Source organism: Pseudorasbora parva, chromosome 5 (assembly GCF_024679245.1).
Source record: "Pseudorasbora parva isolate DD20220531a chromosome 5, ASM2467924v1, whole genome shotgun sequence".
Lineage (NCBI taxonomy): Eukaryota > Metazoa > Chordata > Actinopteri > Cypriniformes > Gobionidae > Pseudorasbora > Pseudorasbora parva.
Genome location: NC_090176.1, coordinates 31,640,990 through 31,663,649, shown reverse-complemented (window position 1 = coordinate 31,663,649; position 22,660 = coordinate 31,640,990). Strand labels below are relative to the sequence as shown.

General features: G+C 36.4%; 1 protein-coding gene across 1 annotated transcript; it reads right to left on the bottom strand.

Moving 5' to 3' along the window:
* Positions 1 to 44: 44 nt before the first annotated feature.
* armc8 (armadillo repeat containing 8) lies at positions 45 to 21,698 on the bottom strand. Its single transcript, XM_067443878.1, has 22 exons — positions 21,620 to 21,698; positions 17,874 to 17,950; positions 15,532 to 15,603; positions 14,808 to 14,950; positions 14,604 to 14,701; positions 14,417 to 14,509; positions 14,214 to 14,294; positions 10,439 to 10,514; positions 9,557 to 9,647; positions 9,409 to 9,469; positions 9,110 to 9,310; positions 8,895 to 8,990; positions 8,630 to 8,712; positions 7,055 to 7,136; positions 6,887 to 6,973; positions 5,698 to 5,790; positions 5,462 to 5,611; positions 5,227 to 5,322; positions 2,932 to 3,027; positions 2,636 to 2,708; positions 1,047 to 1,140; positions 45 to 966 (listed from the first exon to the last, which is right to left on the bottom strand). Exons 1-22 carry the CDS (start codon positions 21,665 to 21,667, stop codon positions 933 to 935), a joined length of 2,025 nt encoding a protein of 674 aa, XP_067299979.1. The 5' UTR covers positions 21,668 to 21,698; the 3' UTR covers positions 45 to 932.
* Positions 21,699 to 22,660: the final 962 nt, after the last annotated feature.

Sequence of the window (22,660 nt, the reverse complement as noted above, 5' to 3'; positions counted from 1 at the left end):
TGCCCTTCCCGACCCTGGAAAAAACACACAAACCAGTGGGCTGCTCCATGGCTGAGGCCTGCATATATTTGAGTGGAAACATTCACTAGAGAGCTTCAAAAAGAGGGAGTTATGAAGAGACTGATTTGTGTAAAGATAAAAGGAGTGAAAATGAGAAAACTTAGAATCTGGAAAGATCAAACAAAGTTTCACCTTCTATTTGGGGTTGGATGGTTTCTACGAAATGTCTCGGTATATGACCCAACATGCTGCCTCTCCAGATATACCCACATTAGCCTATATTACAGAGAGGAAAATACAAAGGGAAAAAACAACCTGAAAGGGTAAATTAAAAATCCAAAAAATATATTTATATATTTATATTTATATATATTTACGAGGTATGTATCCACAAAAAAAGAACAAAAACAAGCAGTCTTTTTAAACTTTGTGTCAAAGTCCCAATTAAAATAATAATAATAATAATAATAATAATAATTGTTATAATATCTTCAATATTAAATCAGCAAAACCAAAATGAGGAGACTAAGATCCTATAAGCGTAGCACTGAGAGGTCAGTCAGCTTTCTCCAAAGGGAGTCCAAAGCATCAACGCCTCAATCCACTAGGTGGCGCTGCAACACACTTTGAGGAACTTTTTCCTTCACATTAAGTCCAAAAACAAACAAAAGAAAAAAAATAGTTCCAAGAGTTCAGCAGAAACCATAAGCCAACTTAGCTGAAAGCCCAAAATGTGCTGTGGCCCCCAGGCAACCGTGTCTCTGATTTACGAAGCTGTTCTGGGTCTCCACAACAAAAGGTGTCTTGTGCAACAAAACAAAAAGGAAGAGCAAAAAAAAAAAAAAAAAAAAATCTCCAATCTAAAACAAAACACAGGAGATGTGATCCTCCTAGAGATTGTTAGTGAGGCCGTAGCGCGCCTTCCATCGAAGTCATGCCAGATACTGCTGCATCGCCGTTTTGGCCCTGAAGAAAAAAGGGAGATGTGAACAGTCATTTCTGTGGCACCAAACCATACAACAGAGGAATGCCAGTCTGTCCATCACCTGTCACAGAGGTTAGGATCTGACGCCTGGGTGAGTTTGTGTAAGATATCAACAAAGCCCATCTCCCTTAGCTTGTCTTGTCTCTCTTGTGAGCCTGGAGGAAGAGGAAAAACAGAAACTTGTACTGTTGACAAAACACAAAAGAATATTTATTTATCTCAAGGTCACACCATGAGATACGAATAAACAAGTAAATCTTCACATCATTTATTTCCGATGCTGCACTGTTGTCATTCTCTTAAAAAGGTTTACATCCACATAAACTTTAATGAAATTTAATGAGCATGAAATTGTCCAAAATGTTTTGGTATGCTGAAGCATTAAGAGTTCCTTTCACTGGAACTATGCAGCCAAATCCCAACCCTGAAAAACAACCCCTGAAAAGGCGACGTGCTTTACACCACTTTATCTAACACTGCATTGCACTTGGTGACGTAAGGCTTTGATGCAGCTGCTCGCTCGGCCATGGAAACCCATTCCCCGAACCTCTCTATGCACTGTTCTTGAGCTGATCTGAAGGCCGCATGAAGTTTGGAGGTCTAAGCTATTGACTTCTGTACTATGCGCCTCAGCATGCGCTGACCCCGCTCTGTGATTTTACGTGGCCTACCACTTCGTGGCTGAGTTGCTGTTGTTCCCAATTGCTTCCACTTTGTTATAATACCACTAACAGTTGACCATGGAATATTTAGCAGTGAGGACATTTCACGAATGCATAGGCGCCGATTTATGTTTTCCTCCGTGGGTGCTCATTTAAAAAAAGACGTAAAAAAAGTAGTCAAACTTTTTTTGCATTTCAGAACCTTAGGATAGGACAGCGGCCGACACGAACACACACACCTATTTAATTGATAATAAAGCCGTAAAGTAGCATATCTTTCAAATCAGGACAGCGCCTTTTCACACAAATACAGACAGGTTTGGAGATGAAAAGTTTAACGGAGACGTAACCGCGATCAGCTTCGTGGGAAATTAAGAATCAAGTCCACACAGTAAAATTGGTGGATAGGATATTGGAGCAGGGGACTGACAGCGACACATAGCACCAACTTCAATGTTTAATTTTAAATGAATATAGCCTACTGGCAGTCTGGCACATGTGGGTGCTCAGTATTTTCCGTGGGTGCTTGAGCCCCGGAGCACCCACGGTATCGGCGCCTATGCACGAATGGACTTACTGCACAGATGGCAACCTATCGCGGTACCACAGTTGAATTCACTAAGCTCCTGAGAACGTCCCGTTCTTTCACAAATGTTTCTAGAAGCAGTCTGAATGACTAGCTGCTTGATTTTATACACCTGTGGCCATGGAAGTGACTGGAACACCTGAATTCAATCTGGAGGGGTGTCCCAATAATTTTGGCAATATAGTGTATTTAGATATTAAATCGTGTTTTAAACCCCCCACAAATAAATCGTGAGTAATATACATTGACAGTCCTTATTGCATGTTATTTATACCGCAAGTTCAGACAACCTGAGAGCACAACAGTTACACTGTCCAACCATTTATAATTTCAATGACAAAACTCATGCTCTGATCTGATCCTTCTACACCTCCACAAACCCTTGTGCCATAAGCTCCTCACCATCCTCCTCATTCCAGATGAGGTTAGAGATGCAGAAGGTGGCAGCCAGCTGCAGTTTCACATTGGAGTGACCCTGAATCATAGAGAAGAGAAGCAAAAGAATTATTCAGTAAGAGAAAGAAAAGGGACAGGAGCAAAAGACAATGACAAGGGGGAAACAAACAACAGTACAAGGAGACTAAGGCAAGTAATCAGGAAAGAAATGCTACAGAGAGCAGAAAAACAGTAGTGTGACAAAGAAGCATTGAAAACAAAGACCACGACTGTACCAGTTAAGCTAATGACAATACACTGACCATGTAATATTTAATTTTTTGGAGCATGTCGTCATTGGTCATAATGAGTTCCTTGGCAGTGCTTCCGTCAGCAATGTTGGCCAATATGCACAATGTCTGCAAAAGATGCCAAAGGCAAAGCATCAACTTTGGAGACTTAATAATCACCTTTAGACTTCTCTATCTAAAAATCAATGCTCCTAAACAAAAGAGAATTAAAGAGAATGAAATAAAAGTATGGTAAAAAAAAAAAGAAAAGAAAAGGAAAGATTCATAATTGTATGAACAATGATTATAGTTAGGTGATACCAGTTTAAAAGCGTATCAATGTTAAACAGTTGTGCTGCCTAATATTTTTGGGGAAAACCATGATAAATGTTTTTCTTCAGGATTCTTTGATGAATAGAAAGTTCAAATAAACAGCATTTATTTGGAATATAAATCTTTTATGACATTATAAATCTCTTTACTGCAACTTTTGATCAATTCAATGCATATTTGATGAATAAAAGTATTCAGTAAAAAAACAAATATTTATCTGCAAATACAACAAAACAATTAAATTCATTTAAAATGTGCCACAAAATGGCGTATTGTTAATGCACCAGTGTAATCACACTCAAAACCTGTGCATAGCCAACAACAAAAACATGACCTGATGAAAAGACAGAAGAGCTAAAGACTGTTTCTTTTGCATTTAAGATATGAATAGCTTTACATTCAAGACTAAAACTTTAAGGATTTTTGCAGACACCCTGAATAAACATAAACCTAAAAAAGTTTTATATTAAAGTTATTAAGTTAAGATTAATATATCTAAAAACCACAAACATTTTTTTTATATATTTTGTTGACTTGTGTACTTTCATTATCTAAAAAAATGACTGCTCTGTTTAAATCCAGAAATCAGCCATTTTAACCAGTGTAACGGCCTGTCACGGTGTCGCCTATCAATGGTATTTACGCATTACCCTCGATTTTACTTCCGTAAAAAACCAAGAACTTTAACGTGTTTTAGACAGGTGAGCAACAATCATTATCTCAACACGGCTAGTCTCATGTGAATCTCTTGTTTTTCGAGTAACATGTTTGTACCATGCCTCAGAGACAACGCTATTCTGTCAAGCGGCTAACTTAGAATAATCAGAAAAAGCTTTATTTGTAGTAGCAGCAATACAGCATTTTCTCCACCATAAAATACATTTTAAAATGAACTGTATGCCATTTAGCAACACCAGTCATGAAGCTTTTATAAATTTGATATGCTCATATCGATCTAGCTTACTGCAATGTAATGTATAGCTTACACACTCAAATGTATTTTAGAATGATTGTTTTGACCAAGTAAAACAGTGCTGCATTACTCCACAATTTTAATTTGTCATATAAAGTGACCTGTACGAGTACTAATTTAGCACCTGCTGTTGATTTAATAGCATGAAGCAACGTAAAATGTCCCAGGCTCTAGGCCCCGTCCAGATTCAAACCACAGTAATGCTAATAAAACTTGAATACATCACCAATGAACATGATTTCTGCTTGAGTGCCGTCAGATTTCTTTCCATTGGCTGAGGAGGTGAAGACGACAACTCCCATGATTCCACGCTGTCATCAAGCTACACCTTTGTTATTGTTTTGAATAAGCGACCTCTAGAGGTGAAACTTACACACTGTGCCTTAAACTTGTATAAAACCAGAAACATTACTTTAACAATGCCTGGAATACAATGCTTGCTTCTGTAATACCCAGCGAGAACATTGCCATCTCGGTGTATAATCTCTCATTTTAGGACGGGTTCACACTGTACAATTTTAGGCATGATTTGGCAGTCGAATTTTGTGAATCCTAAAACATTCCTCAGATCCTAAGCCAAAATCTCAATTCTTTCATTTATAATTCACAGACAGCTGATTAATAAGCTTTGCAATCAAATGTCACCTCCAACAGGCGCACAGTCCTTTAGTGTGACTTCTACAACAACCGTCAAATCAAAATACAATAGAAGCGCTGAATCTGACGACACAATGGTGAGACAATAAACAACTACTTGCTCCAGACACGCACGCACGCACGCACGCACACGTCTTCGTGTTTTTTTCAACAGAAGCCTTGATTAAAACTTACACTAGAGTCACTAGAGTAGAGTAACTTACACTAGAGATCTGAAATCATCACAGATTGATGTAGTAAAACTCCGGACGAGTCTTACGTGTGCACGTCTTTATGTGTCATGACAACCGAGTAGTAGTCATAATAGTCATATTATTATGAATTGTACAGTATGCACACTGCTTTAGCGTGTTTGTGTAGCTCACCTGCTCTTTGACCTCTATGCTGTGCTCTCCCTCCAGGATGAGCGTGACTGCTTGCATTATCTGCTTCCCATGTGAGCTCATGATCTGGTCTATGTGCTACCAAAGACGGAGAGACAATTAGTGTGTGTGTGTGTGTAGTGCACTTGAATGCGCTACAGAAAAAGCCCCATGATCTTAGATCCTGAAAATATATCAGACCAAGTATGCATATTTATATACTGTATATGAGTATTACCGGCCGGGTGGATAGCAGGTTTCGAAGCAGCCCCAATGTTTTCATGAGCACATTGGCATCAGGATCAGACAGGAGTCTAAAGAGCTGTTCTGTGCCCAGAACTCGAACTATCTCCACCTTCACTTTCTGATCTGCCTGGAAGGCCATGTTCTGCACAAACACACATTACAATTTCTAATGACATTGAGTGTTCTCATTCTGAAGCTTTGGTGAAGACCGAAGTAAGCTGGTCTTACCATGAGAGCCCAGATGCCGTTGACCCTCAGAGCTGGACTGTCACTTTGTGTCAGGCTGCATAGTAACTCAATGACCCCAGACTCTAAGATAGGCTGTGAACAAACACATCCACAGTCACACTCAAATCACAGAGGCACTTTGAAAAACCCACTCATACTATTTATCGGAAAAATTATAGTTTTAAATTATGCAAAAGTAACTAAATAGTATTAGCAACAATGTTTTTCTACTTTCTGCTGATAACAATTATATTAAATGCAGAGAAAATATGAATGTTGAGTGATTAGAATATTTTTTCTTTTTTATTAAAATATAAAATTTAAATGAACCAATACATACATCTAATACGATAGTAATAATATTATTATGTTGTAAAAATATATATATAATTATTATTTTACAGAAACCCAGTAAAATTACAATACTCATGGTTATCTTATTTAGTTTGCCTTCAAGCATTTAATCAAAGAACTTTTATTTTGGTGAAAAACCGCAAAGAGATCTTAAAGCTTCTCTTTTGTTGACAACAGATTTATAAATATTTCTTATGGACCCATTTCTGGGTTCTCGGAAGGGGAAGTCATCATAGTTGGGTAAACTTCTATAGCAGTGAATAGGAGATGACAGCAAATAGAATTTTTTTATTCCCATTTGCTCCAGTAGCTAAAAATAAATAAAAATACATTATAGCATTTCCATGACTTTCTAAATCAGGATCAAAAGACAGAAAGATTTCCATAGTCACAAAGATTTCCATAGTGCACAAATTATACAGTGTTATAGATGTATATGAAAATTTAAATATAAAGAAGTAGAATAAGAATACTAGATTTGTGATTTGAACTCTGGAAACGTGTCATCACAGTATGTGAAAAGGGTCTTTTACTAATTTAGGAAGATGGTTTGCGCATGTTGCATTTTCATTTTTTTTTTTAAGTGATCCAAACCACCCTCAATTAAAAAAAGAGGAAAAAAATAACTCATCAGACCTACACAAATCACACAAATTACCTATTTTGAATTGAATACAGATTTTTCCAGAATGCTAACAAGATTGTTTTGTTGTTTTTGTTTTTTTAGACCTATTCTATATGGTTGCTAAAGTGTTAAGGAGTTTTTTTTCGTTAGATTTTTTATCTTTAGCAAGCAACCCTAATAAATGATTAGCACAGAGTGTGTGTACTTTACCTCTTTGCTGGGTGAAAACTCCAGCAGCAGGTTGCATAGTGTTGAAGAAGCCATGACCAGCACCTCGTCTGGTGCGTTCTGTAATAACTATGCTCAAAAACAAATGTGCATTCAGTTAGGGTTTGATTAGCATTCAGTTATAACAACTCAACTATCTGAATATCATACCTTCATTAGTGGCTTCCATACTGCATGATCATGGAAACTCGTCCTTAGCTGTTGTACAGATCGTGATAAACTGTGCAAACATCTAGAAGAAATTTGAAATAAATAAATTGAAATAAAAGTGCAACCAAAACCACTGTTCTTCATTTTATCCTTTGCATTTCACATTTACACAACTATTTAAAAGTTTGGGGTCGGTAAGAATTGTTTTTGGAGTATCTTATGCCAGTGGTTTCCAACCTTTAAGGGCTTTCGACACCAGAGTGGAAATGGAAAAATAGTGATAGATTGACCTCTCAACCTTTAAAGGAACTGTATGGCCCTGAAATGACACTAGACATTAAGAAATCATGTTAATTTCAAATATTTATATCACTGACAACAGTAGTCCGGCCAGGATATTGTCATTTGAAAGTTGTTGTTGACATGTTGTGTTTTGGCCTGAAGCGCCGCCCTCCACCTATCTACCAATCATGAAGTCAGTAGTGTTTCTGCATCCGGGTTGCCAGCTCTGCTCTAGTTACCACAGCTGCAGCTACAAACGTTCCTGCCGGGATCCTGCAGCCTATCTGGCAACCTCAAGTCAGGGGAGAGGGGGAGAGGGGACACACCGCTCAGTCATTTGTCATTTGAAAGTGATTGTAGTTCCGGTTTTGGCCACAATCTTACATACTTCATTTAAAGGTGCCATCTGTAAAAATTGAGGTAAAAATATCCAAAAAATGACCTGCACGCATCAAAAGAATGAGAAGAAATAAGGGCGATGATGTCATTAAAAAAATGTCAAGTTATAGTGCTGAAGAGATATCAACCTTAGCAGTAGCATTACTAGCCCCGGCCCGACAGGTATCGTAACACCAGTCTCAGCCATGGGAGGCGGTATGCGGGCAACATAACCCCCAGCCAACCTCGCGTACTTGAACCTGATGTCAATCGTGTGAAAAGTACAGCTCACTACTTCATATCAGTTCAGGGAAGAGAGTGGACGGATGGCCGAAGCCCTTGGCCCCTTAAATGTATCTGATATGATAAAAATAGCTGTTTTGACCTGACCGGAAAAAGCAGAAGTGCGGGCGCCCGGCGACTGTGTCCCGTCCCGTCATAATAAAAGTCCCGGTACTCGCGAGCCGTTTAGAATAGGCGCCCTCCAGTGGACGAAAAGTTGCATAGTGCACCTTTAAAGGGTTACTTCAGCTATTAGCATATGTCTTTCTATCAGTAGAAACACTAGAGTATATTCGAATGATCGTGTGACCACTGTGGTGGTTAGTTCCTATAATTAACCGTTGCAAAAGCCCCTTTTGTCCTTGAAGCCCCCACTCCTTACATTTAAAGAAAACTTTGATTTGGTGCTTCTTATTTATGATTATCAATGTTAAAAAACACTAGTACTGCTTAATATTTGTGTGTAAATCATGATTAAAAAAATCTTCTATTTCATTAAAGGATTCTTTAATGAATAGAAAGTTAATCTTACAGACCCCAAACTTATAAATGGTGGTGTACAATGCAGCTTTGGTTCTCCTCTTTTTTTTTTTTTTTTGATAAACAACAACTAAGAGAAAAGGTGCATCATACCTGACTGCTGCTAACCGTACTTTGATACTAGATTCTGATAGGCCGCTAACAATCCTGTCCATCATGTTTTCTGTCTCTGTAATCTTTAGTGGGAAATTAATTACAATTAATGGAAATGAAATATGGGAAAATATATATTATATTATATTATATTATATTATATTATATTATATTATATTATATTATATTATATTATATTATATTATATTATATTATATTAAATATACATTTCTGTAATACATCCAAGCCTCTTATGGTGTCTCACCTTTTTCCTGATGTCCTCGTCATTAGAGCCCAGTGAAGCATAGAGTTTAAAAGCTGCTTGTCGGAGCTCATGTGCATGCTTCAAGTCATGGTCCAACTAAAGGACAACAGACAATCACTTAAACTGAGTCTACAAAAAATTACCTGAATACACCTGCTATTTGAATCTTAATACTTAGCTTTTAAAAATTTAAAAGTGTATAGATCTGTATTTACCCTCTTAATATCAGTGATGGCGCTGACAGAGCTCGGGTATTTAAAGTAGTCAGCCAACATGGACACTAGGTGGTCAGTGACGCTAGCAATCCGCTGTAGTTCTATGTCTGGCTCCATCAGGTAGGCCAGCGTTTCGGCCCCCTCCACCCTCTCCTCCAGTAACCGCTCTTTACTGCACATCCGGACCAGGCATGGCAGAGTCTGTCCAAACACACACACACAACTAATTCCCATGCATTCTCAAAGGTTACACTTCTGCATTCATCACATAGAAGTGGATGTTTTTTTTCTGGAAGTACCTTTAGTACAATACAGCTGTCATCTGTCCTGATGGCTCCTGCTCGACACATGTATGTTAAACTGAGAGAAAAAGAGTGTAAGTGTGTAAAAGCTGAGGGGATTGCACATGTATTTTCACAAATAACCTGCATGGTGTTTTTTACTCACCATTTGGCAGCTGTTAGCTGCATTTCGATGGGTTTGTCCCTTTGCATCATTCTAACAAAAACCTGAGAGAGCTGTTCACCATCTACAAGCACTGAGAAACAGACACAACAAATACATATGATTTTGGTAAGGCTGAAGTATAATTTTAGTCTTACATTTTTCTATAGACCTACAGGAACCCTAAATAAATCCATGAGCCAAACTTAATCACAACATCTGATTCAAAGAAAAATTAAGCATTGCAAATTATGTCATATCAGTCTTCTTCATATATTTTCTTATGAGAGAAAACTGCTGGTGATTTTCATGCTTCAACATTATGCTTATTATCTTATATATATTAACTAAGGGCAAGCTCAAACTACAGGACTTTAAGACAACCTGAAAGGCTGTTGCGCTCACGCTACATAAGGTTTCATCTGTCATTGTCTTGTCTTTTTTTGTGTTTTTTATTAAATAAATGCAGCCATGGTGAGCTTAAGAGACTTAAATCTTACAGATCAAAAACGTTTGAACAGCAGTGTATGTATGTATGTTTTTTTTTTTTTTTAGGATTTATTTTTTATTTGATTAATAGAATGTTCAAAAGAACATAATAATATAAATCTTTTGTAACAATGTAAAGCTGTCACGTTTGATCTACTTAATGTATCCTAGTTGAATAAAAGTATTAATTTCTATCAAAAGAAAAATCTTACTAATCGCAAACTTTTCAATAGTAGTAAAAGATCATGTTAACCAGCTAGCCTCCACTTTCTGGTAAAACTACCACAACTTAACAGTGATTAAGTTATCCTCAAAGAAATAGAAAAACACTATACAGCCAGGAGGACAAAATAAGATGTGATCAAACGATTGATAGAGGAGGAGGGTCATGCTCACCATTCACCAGCGTCATGGAGACCTGAGCGTTCTCATAGGCCAAGACTGAGAAACACTTTAACGCCTGCATCCGTACCTGCAGAGAGAGTAAAACATTATTAATCATCATACCATTGTCTGTCTGAATGCTCAATTCTGATGGTGGAAGGTGTGCAATAAAACCACTTAATGCACAAGAAATTCCAAGTAAGTTTAATCAATGTTCTGTAATTAATGCACAGTTTTCAACGAAGAGCACAAAGATTGTAGATTGCATTGCATGCACAAAAAAACAGGAGCACAGAAACTTCACTACTGAATTGTTACATTATATTACTCAGCAAAAAGGTGTTTTTGAAGCGATTAAACTCACAGGTAAAGCAGGTAATTCACACACACACAATTCTCTCTCGATTGACTAATTCATTCAAATACATTTTATAATAAAATAAAATAAAAGTAGCCTCAAAACACTACTTTATCTATGTCTGATTTCAAGTGGACAGAATAGTAGATCTAACAAGTGGTAGCTGACGAAAATAACCATCATTTAAAGCTGCACTGTGTAATTTTTCCATCTGCTAGAGGGCGCCAATTTAAAACAAAGGCACAGTTTGATGATGCCAAGTTTGAGCTCAGAATCTTGGAACGTGGTCTTTACCTCACAGCCGGTGGAAAAGAATCGGGATAGGACTCGGGCATAAATCATGTTCCTGGATGCGGTTATTAACGTACAGTAGTATGAAGCAGAGCAGGACCAAGTGTTATGAGAGCGAGTCGCCGGTGCCATTTCCGCTTTTCTGGTCATGAGTATGAGGTAACACAGCTCTGTTTATCATATTAGATAAATTTAAGTGTGTTTAAAATCATGTTATGTTATTATACTCTGTGCATTCGCTCAGCGGCTGCTGTGACACTTGTTCACACTGCTAAAAGTAAAGCATTTCAAATAAAACCAGAAACCAAGGTTAACGCAGATATGAAGCAATTGGCAGACGACTCCCTCAGACATCCCGGGTTCCTTGGTTAAAAAAGCAATTTTCTCACAATATCCGCTTGTTAAGTCGTGACGTAAGGAACGCTGTTTCTGGGTCCAAGCCTCAACTCGTTTCACTTGAGAATGCCATTGACGCCCGTTTATGAGCGCGATTTATTCATATTAAACATCAAACGTTTAAAAAAGTTTAACATTTTAAATACTTACAGTCTGCACAACTGTCTCTGTGCTCACATCGTCACATACATTAATATTTTAACGATTTAAAAAAGATGAATCACTGTCTGGCCATCTGGAATTTTGGTATGGAGAAAAAGGTTATGATTATAGCTTTTTTTGTAGTATTACACCACATTGTGTGTGTATATTAGCACCATTTGTAGTTTTTCTTGTGGTATAAGATAGAGCGTTTGGACCCGGAAGCGCTGCTGCGTGACGTCAGCCTTAACAACCGGATACAAATAGTTGGAAACATTTGGGATATTGTAAGAACTCAACTGAACAAAATATATAACACTGGCCTAGTGGTTTTTGGATATTTTACTGCAAAAATCCTACATAGTGCACCTTTAACCGTTCTAGTCAAATTTAGCACGATAAACATCAATGACACCTTTTAAGTTGTCAATGTGGTCAAATGACCATGGTATAACCTACTGATCTTTATAGAGAACTGGATTGCCCATGATGCCCGCCGCCATATTAGTTTTCCCTAGTAAGCTCACACGTTCTATTGAATTAATAGGAAATTTTACTGAGAAAACATTGCCTAAGGAGACACCGTTTTTATATCTGAAGTTTTACTGTACATGCCTACAACACAAATATCCTAAGCATGTAAATGGTTATTTGTTTAAGGTTGGGAAGTCATATTCATATTCATTACAGTAGTAAACATCAGATTACCTGAAGGACGAGACACATATGTGTTTCAAATGTCAAAGTGCACATTCTAAAATCTGAATAAATATTTAAATTGACTTAAATCGACAGAACTTGACTTGTACTGTTGTGTTTAGAATGGATTTATGTTGTGCTGTAGTATTGTTTTGTTTTTTTCATACAGTAGGCTACCTGCAAACGTTTCAACAATAATTTCGCTAACAGCACACATTTCAAAGCAGTAAATGATTTAACTGAAATTAATAATTTATTCAACAGACCATACATAACGCTTTACTCATATGGAAACTGTACACCATACATTTGTGTTGTCATTTAGAGTCTGAAATAGATTCTGAATAGATCGATGCTCGATCAAGAAATCAAATACACGCATCATAACTTATTCAGACAAATAACGCTGAGTGATTTTGACTGATCAGATGATGCATGGCAAACATTGAATTTTAATAATATAGTGCAATATAGTTACAGAGGCTGCATATTTATTATTCATATTTATTGTATAGACTACTCAAATCAATTTATGCAGCTTAATACATATATATGTTCATGCTTAATATTTCTACCATAATTCTATACATAAAGTGGTCAGTTAACATTACCTGTGTCGGGAGTAGACACAACCACATCAACGATTCCAATATGACTTATCCTCTCCGAAAATACCATAAACATTAAAGGGTTACTTCAGCGATTAGCATATGGCTTTGTATCAGTAGAAACCCTGGAGAATATTCAAATTATTGTGCTTTCCCCCCTCATATCTCCCTGAGACGAGAGATTTATGCATTTTATTTCTGGAAAAATTCCTCCTATGATGCAAAATGACGATTTTTGCATCATAGGAGGAATGCTTGCCCAAAGGCTAAAGACTACAGCCAGCAGAGGGAGCCATTTCCGCATGTTTTGAATCTGCGCATGGGGGATGGGAGATAACACTCAGCTGGCAGGGAGAGCTCAGCTTGCAGACAGGATCATTTAAACGGAGCTATGGTGAGCAATGTAAGTCTTTTAACTTCTCAAATTCATTTCTATGAAAGTTAAGCTTGCAAAGGCATGAACTGAAACGCGTGCCAGACTGAACTGGCGTTGTGAATGTATGCCGCGAATGTAGTCGTGATTACCTCAGCTCTCATCACTCCTGCAGTTAGTGCTCAGTGCTGTGATACTCACGCGGTGACTCACTCATTATATTGAACAGACACGTTCAGTTTTTAATTGTAGTGTCTTCTCTAACTCAGTCACAGTAATGAAGTTGGTGGTGTTGGGAATGGCCTCACAGGGCAGCAAAGCATTCTGGGAATTGTTGTCTTTCATCCCCATGGGACAAAAATACATTTTCTGTCTTTTCTCAGTCTAGAAGGCACCAAATTAAAAAATAATTTCACATTTCTACTGCATTGATGACCCAGTTTAAATACAGATTCATCTTCCCAGCGCTGAAGTACCCCTTTAAAGACAACATCTAAAGTAACTATTAATGAACGTACATGTATCATAAAACAAATCTTTTGAGACTGAGACGCCCCAAATCTGGTGATTTTAGGTCAGTGTTTTGGCTGTAAGTCAATGACGACCTCTGTCGGTAAGGAACAATAAGATGATTGCTCAAACACTTCTGATGGCAGTTTAGAATGCAATGAGCAATCCAGTCATTTATAGATCAGTGGTATAACCGGGATAATCTAAGCCTAGCTGTACATTAAATGATTTGAATGCATGTACTCCCCAAAGGCAACTACCGTCCGCTTTGCGTCAGGTGGTTCTTTGCCTCCATGTTGTCGATTAAAATAATTTAATGTACAGCTAGCCATGAACTATCCCTTATGAATGCACCAACATGCATAAAAAATACAATAACATACGGAAAAGCCATTCTGTTCCTTTTTGTACCTTATAGGAGGGAGAGATGAGCAGTGGAGCGATGTTCTGGATGGCACCGTGGTTGAACAACACTGTCTGATGTTCTGGAGTCTGAACACATTATTCAACGTTTTAGGTTTGACGTGTGGCCACAGGTGTGTGTCCTTTCACAATTTAGAGCTGGAACTATTTGCTTCATAAATCTGAATAAATGCATATTTTCTGTGTGTTACCTTGCAGCAGTGGGCGAAGATTTGCGTGATGTATTCCTGTGTGTGCTGTGACCGACTCAGCAAGGACATGAGGTGGGGGATCACAGTAGGGTCCTGGTCCAAATAAAAACACATTGATCACACTTCTGTTTATGCATGTGCATGCGTCATTTCAGAACAGGACACGTGTGAGTCTGAGACGTCTTACTGTGTATAGCAGCTGCACTGGTGTGACTAGACTGATGAAAACGGTTCTTAAACAACGCAGACATGCCTCAATGAAGATCAGATCAGAACACATGAGACCTACAGAAACAAAAACACTTGAGCACTTATTTTCAAATAAAAATATATGGCAAAAATCAGCATGGATTTTAAGAGCGAAAAAGAGAGACGGTGAAACAGCAAGAACCTTGCAGCAGGGCTGGGATGATGTGGCAGTCCACCAGGGACTTGATGTTGTTCTCTGTACCCATGGCCAGACTGCCCAAAACGACCGCACATTCAGTCCTCAGCTCCAGTGTGGAGGAGCTCTGCTGGAGAAGGTACAGGAGTCTGCACACAAACACACACACAAACACACACACACACACACACACACACACACACACACAAACACACACACACACACACACACACACAAACACACACACAAACACACACACACACACACACGCCATCAATACCATTAGTCAGCGATTAGCAAATAAAACATCAGAAGAAAAAATAAATAAATAAATAAAAATAAATATAGAACAGCTTTTTGTTTATCTTACAGTCATTATGAAATCAAAATTGGCAATTCGTGTTTATGGAATATCGCAGAATTTATTATAAAAACATGTGTCCATGCACATTATTGTATAAAATAATAAGGATGTGCACAGATACATTATTTATAATAAATACTGCAATATTCCATTTAAAAAAAAGACTTGTTCATTTAGATTTCATGGTGATTTGAAATTTCACTTTGAAACTTTGAAACTCTTTTGAATATTTTGAATATAACCTCAGATTTTTGGACCACACTGTAATCAGCTGTATCTGGAGTAAGTGAATAAATTAGCACAATTTCATTGGACGTGTCAAAACCATAGTGTTATTGGTAGAAAAGTTGAAGTGAGCGGACCTACCTTGGCACAGCTCCCAGCACAATCAGGTTGGCCTTCTGTTTGTTGTTTCCAATGACAGCATTCTTCATGTCACTGTCAATACAGAAATGCACAAAACACATACCTTTGATATATCATAACAAAAAACAGATTAACTTCTCAATTAATTTCTCAATAGTTTGAGGCTGCTGTTCCTCAGATGAGCCACAAGTTAGGGGAAGAAATGCTGCATATGGGGTGCTGACACCAAACGTTTAGTTGAAAATGTATATACACTCCTGATCTAAAGTTTAGGATGAATACATTTTTTTTTTTAAGTAATTAAAACTTTTATTCTGCAAGGATACATTAAATTGTTCAAAAGTGACAGTAAAGTTACATTGTTACATTTAAAAATTATAATAAATGCTGTTAAAAAATGTATATATATATATCATGGTTTCAACATTGATAATAATAACAAATTTAGCTTAAGGAAAACACTTAATAATATTGCTGATTTTGATCAAATTTGCAGCTTTGGAAGAGAATAATAAGAAACTTTCTTTCATTAAATAAAAAAATTCCCTCAAATGGTAGTGTATGAATAAAATATTTAAGTGTTCATAATTTTTTAACATGATTTGACCATTTTTCGCCATGTATAATAACTGTACAAGAATCAGAAGTATGTAGCTTAACATATTACGTTGCATTAGAGGACACTGATGTCTTTGTTGGACATATCAAATTCCGCATATACAGTTAGCGTGTATTTGAATTATCTGAGGATTACAGAGGCTGATAATGATGGAGCAAACAGTAACATCTTCCCAGCAGTCATCTCATGTCTAGTTCAGCTCACTTACAGCATGTACAGGTAATATAGCCACATTCACATTGACAAGTTCTCCTGTGAAGTTTCAAATTTGTATGGGCAATGTAATTGCGACACAAAGAGATTCTGGTCTGAATAAAATGGAGATGAAGTGATATTTCATATTTCTTTTAGCACTAAAATGAAAAGCAACAATATGCACATTATTGATACATTTTATCAATATCATTCTGCCGCCAAGAATGATGGGAGGATTTTTTTAGGATTAGGATTAGTGCTAGTCTTCATCAACCGAACTTATTTATAATTGTAACTGTACAGTCAAAATACATTTAAGCAATGTTGAAGTCATGTTCAAGTGATTTATTTGAGAGTTTAGTGCACATGGATGGCACCATAATGTCATAATAGATACAAAGATAAAGCACCAAATACAAACCTAATGTGCTCTTTATTTTCTTGCATTATCACTAAAAAGTGTCCTGCTTTTGTCACGAAATGAAAAAAGGAGAAATTGTATTATTGCTTATGGTAAGACTTGACAATAAGGTATCATTAGTTAACATGAACTTATAATGAACTGCACTTTCACAGCATTTATTAATCCGTTACATTTTTTAATTAATTGTTAATATTTCAACATTAACTAATACATTATTAAAATTAAAATAAAAGTTGTATTTGTAAACATTAGTTAATCACTGTAAAGTAACATGAACAAAAAATTAACAGCTGAATTTTTTTTCGTTAAAAAAGATTAACAGACACAGTAACAAATGCAGTACTCATGGTTCATTCACCTTAGTTATTAATACATTAACATTTTTGTTAATTGAAATAAAGTTGAAATATAATATTACATGAACAAAAGATTTTTTGTTAGTTGCCAAGGCAACTTTAATTAATAAAACTACCACTGAAATAAAAATAAATAATACTAAAATAATCAGATTTTCTTCAGATATTTTTTTCACATGTTGTAATTATAATCTCTTAAAGATCATACATAGGAACTTCCCAGGAGGATTTGAACACAACATTGATTATGACCAATTATTTGAATTCTTAAATACGAAATACAATTAAAAATAACTTATTAATTGATACACCTCCAACTGGTAAAGTCATTGCTCCAAGATAATTATTATTAGTAGTAGTGCATCTCTGTACATTCATAAAGTTCAACAGCATTAATGTAAACTCTCTAAGAATCAGTGTCTTAGTTGATGTTTGCTCTGATCTGTGGAAAAGTACGGCAATAGCAGTTGAGAAACATCAAGCTAACAGTAACCAGAGCTTGAGTTAAAAATAAAGATGAAGCGACCCGAGCCGAGCCGCGGCTACCCAGACACACTCACATAAACACGCAAGAACAGCACTTCACAACGTCTTACATGAAACAAACCAAAAAAAGTTTGCTTTCTTAGGACTAATAACAACCTCCTATGGTGACAGCCTCATCTTTAGCACTCAGAAAAGTGAGCATGGTGAAGTGTAACAGAGCAGATTGCTCACGCACAGGAAGGACATATGGTTGTTTACTCACATGACTCCCTGCAGCACGTTCTGTGGGTCAGGGTCGAAAAGCCGGTCAACATAGTGGCGACTCGTGGCTGTGACTTCCTGCATGGTGAAAAATAACAGCACAAAGATGATTCAGCAAACTTATTCCATCTGAGGCATCACAACACACTCATTCTTGCCCCATAGCCACCTCTCCGGCTCACAGGGTCACAATACTTCAGTCTGTTTATCCTTACAGTCACCGGCTGTCGGTGGAAGTCTCTAGAAGGAGAGTAGAGACCTGCTTGCCGCCTCTTCACACACCACAGCTCTCTCGTGTAGAGACGGCAATTTCAGGCCAGAGAAAAGTGGGAATGATGCTCTGTGGGAATGGTGGTCACCCCAAACACACCAAAGAATCTATGCAATCAGCTTGCACTGCTATAAATGTCACTTCATGCTTCAAAACATCAGACACAGAATTTCACATTGGATTCAACCACTGTATTATGTTCAAAATCTGAAAACGATTCTTATGGAGATTGTCATTTTAACCAGGATTGAATTCAATACAATTCACCAAAAACCACACTATGAGAAAGAGAGGGAAAAAAAAAAACACGGAAAATATTTTACATTAATATTTCTCAGACATTACATGCTTTCCTGAAGCTCAAACAGTAGAGAATGTCGCTAACGACACCAAGAGAATGGTTTAGATTTCAAGCAAACTGAAAATGCATGAAATTATAAATATGTACTGTATGACTTCAATACCCAGTAGTTTAAAACTGGCATAAAATACTTTTTAAAAAATGTGTTGCACAGCAGCCTCTAACAATAACATCATTAACATTAGACATTTTGTACACACATTTCTCAACACATCAGAGTATTGATATTTTGCAGGGATTTTTATAAAACTTTCAAGAAAGACATCAAAGGTTAACCAGTATTTCTGACAACCTAAACATTTTAATTGGCTAAACTGACTTGCAACGTAAAGTGATTCACTGTAAATAAACTTGTTCTAAAACAAACAAATTTAAAAACAGACTTCAACAAAGCATTTGAATGATTTGAGATCATTATTAAATTACAGTATTGCCCAGTCCTAATTATGTAGCTGTCATTCTAGAAGTCATTACTTAAATAAAGTTGGAAATCTTAAATAATTAATTAATTTGACATTTACTGAAATAAGATCTGCAGTGCTAAACTTGCCTTGTTTCATTGGTGATTCTTACTTTTACTCTTTCGCTGCTGGAGGGCTTATTCAAAACAATAACAAAGGCGATGCTTGATGATGTGGTGAATGAGCATAGAATCATGGGAGTTGTTGTCTTCACCTCCATAGCCGTTAGTAGAAATCTTAGGCAGAAATAATATTAATGGAGGAGCTAATGTATTTATTAACGTTAATGTGACATGAAGCAGGCGAGGCCAAGAGCCGTGGGAGCAGAACTTAGGAGTGAATGCTAATGAAAGACACCTGCGCAACACACGTTAACATTTGCCAGTTCTCGCCTCCTTCTTCCCTGAACTTAGTTATTTACTATTTACTTAAAATCTAATATTTTTTATTTTATTTTAAATGAAGCCTGCAAGTGCTGAATTACTACTCATACAGGTCACTTTATCAAACTTGGTCCAAACAATCATACTTAAAAATGTTTAAGTGCGTTCAAATTTGTTATAACATACTTGTTGCACATTGCAGTAAACTATGACGACACTGACAGGCGACGTAACTGGTTAAAATAAATGATTTCTCAGGATTTAACATTGTTGGACACATCTTGGGATAGTGTAAGTTAGGGGTGGGCGATATAGCCTCAAAATTATATCACAATATTTCAGGAATATTTGCGATAACGATATAGCAAAAGATATATGGAACATTGCAGCTGGTAGACAGCAGCATTTATTATTGCAAATAAAATAAAAGGCATTGTTTATCCTTTTCCAATGAGCTAATGTAATTGATGAGAGAATATTTAAATCAAAGTGTAAATCTACTGTCATAAGGTACAATTTACTAGTGTTTTCACTGGAAATCGTAATATATATATATATAATATTTAGTTTAGCAATAACTAAAGTAATTTATGTCATGATCTGTCTGAATATTCAATTCTGATTGGGAAGGTGTACAATAGCAGAGGTAATTCCAAGTTAGCTAAAATACCGTTCTGTATTAATGAGCTGTTTTCGTTTTGAAGCACGCACACACACACACACACGCACACGTCACTCGCATACAGAGATCGCACTGCAGATTCAGGAGCACGAAAGCTATCAACGCCGCCCCGCGACTTTTAGCAAACAAAATAGCTAAGCTACTGGATCACTACATTATATTTCTCAGCAATGATGAGGTTACTGGCTATTTTGACGTAATAAAAGCAACATCTGCATTGTTAGAGACGCTGAACAGACGCAGTCACGCATGTACGAATCTCTCTCTCTCTAATTCAAATAAATGCTATAATCCATTCATTGAAATAAACGCATTACTTTATACACTACTTACTTTATCTCTGTCTCATTCGAACCATGCACAATGCTAGATCTAACTAGTCATAATTGACGGAAATAAACGTTAATGTTACCCTTCCGGTCAAATCAATCATCAATAGCAGCAAACATCAATAACAGCTTTAAGCTGTTCATGTTATATCAGTTGTCAAGAGAGCTGACCTCTTGTAACCAAGTAGCTCCATTTTAGGCACTAAGTCAACATACGGAGGCTGACATGCTGATCTTCTCACTCAACTCACAGGTGTTGATGTGCGCGATACGGAAAGTAAAATCGCGATATGGCACTTTTTTTATCATGTAAAAATTTATACCGGTATTATCGCAGACGATATGATATGGCACACCCCTAGTGTAAGTACACAAGTTAACAAAATATATAACACTGTTCAATAATTTTTAATCCAAAATTCTTACATATGGTGCCTTATATACTAACAGTATTGTATATTTTACATCTTTAAACCGTAGTCCTCATGTTCAGTTTGGTGTCTGAAAGTTATTTTATGACATGCAATCAAGACATAAACAGTCTCATAAGTATAAAGAAAACTAAAACATAGATATTAAAAAATACTCCTGTATGGGTCTCTGAGACCACAAGTGAAAAACATGAATAAATGCAATACATTTGATGATCAAAATTGAATTCTAAAAAGAAACAGTGTACATATATTAACAGTTAACTTTATAATATAACAAAGGGTAACAGCTTTAACAATATCACACTAACGTTACTTGTTTGATTAGATCAGAGGAGCACAGCATTCAAAGTATCAATGTAAATACCGGAGCAGAAGCGACGGGTAATCATTCAGTAACATGCTATACATCACATCACCAGTGTATTAACACCTAATACTGTACTTGGGTACCACCACGATGAGGGAAGATCAACATGTGTCAAAACATACAGGACAGAACTACTGGGCTGTCAAAAGGGGGGCGTTACCACCACATCTGCCCATCAGATCATTTCACCACTAAATCAAAGAATATAAATCAAATTTGTTTTTGTTTTTGAAGCCCCAGATCTAAATATAGACTGATCACTAAATATAACTTTGATTTGACAGCTCTGAGCACATCCAGATCTACTGTTAGCCACATAAACACACAAGCAGCTACAAAAAAAACACACATTTTAATTTAAGATCACTCGCTAAAGTCTATCTAATGTGTCTAGTGTACATCTGAGTGATCTTGAAGTGAAAACGTGAGGTTTTAATTGGTATAATTAAAGAGACTCACGGATAACACGCTGATGCGTAAAGGGGCCTCCAGCAGGCACGCCATCATTCACTCGAAAAATTCACAGCGGCACTTTCGACAAAAACACAGCTCAATCAGCGGAATATTTACAGAAGCACTTTCTCCCCAAACTTAAATCAACAAAATATACAGTCCAGCACTTTCCACACTGGGTTAATATATATATATATATATATATATATATATATATATATATATATATATATATATATATATATATATATATATATATACACAATTGAAAAGCAATGCTATAAATTACAAAATAACACTTTTGCATTATTCAAACTAGTATTCATTGCTCAACTGTCGATAGTTAAAATGAAATTTATAAAATAAAAAAAATAACATTTGGTTTCCAGTGGCATCCTTATTACTGCGTTTTCAAATCTTATTGATTTTTTTGTCTTACCGCGCATATATGTGCACAAAAAGTAATGCTATTTAAAATAAAAAAAGACCATGGATTACATTCAGCAGTATAGTTTGATTTGAAACGATTAAAGAAATCGTTTGTTTATTAAACACAAGCGGATTAGTCCACATCGCACATTTCTATGAAAAGTAACATGTGACAGAGCGACAGTTTCCCTGCCTGCACTTTCAACATTATAATTTCACTTTCAAATTCTTCAGTTGCATAAAATTATTAGCCAAATTCATAATCACACACACACACACACACACACACACACACACACACACACGCGCGCGCACTAGTATGAATAATAGTACAAAAATAAAAACATAAAATAAGCAATAAAAACATTAAACAAGCAATTGAACAATAGATGATATCAGAAGTATTTTAATCAGTTGCTATCTGGGTTGTATCAGCTGTATGTCTGGTGCAGTTAAAAAATGTAATTCAATTGTATTACCCTTACTTTAAACTAAACTTAATATAATTATTGGTTCATTCTTTTACAAACAAAATTATTTTACATTTTATATCAATGTTCCACATCTATCTCAAAAATGTACTTGTTAACGTGCAACAACAAACGTCCCTGCAACCAA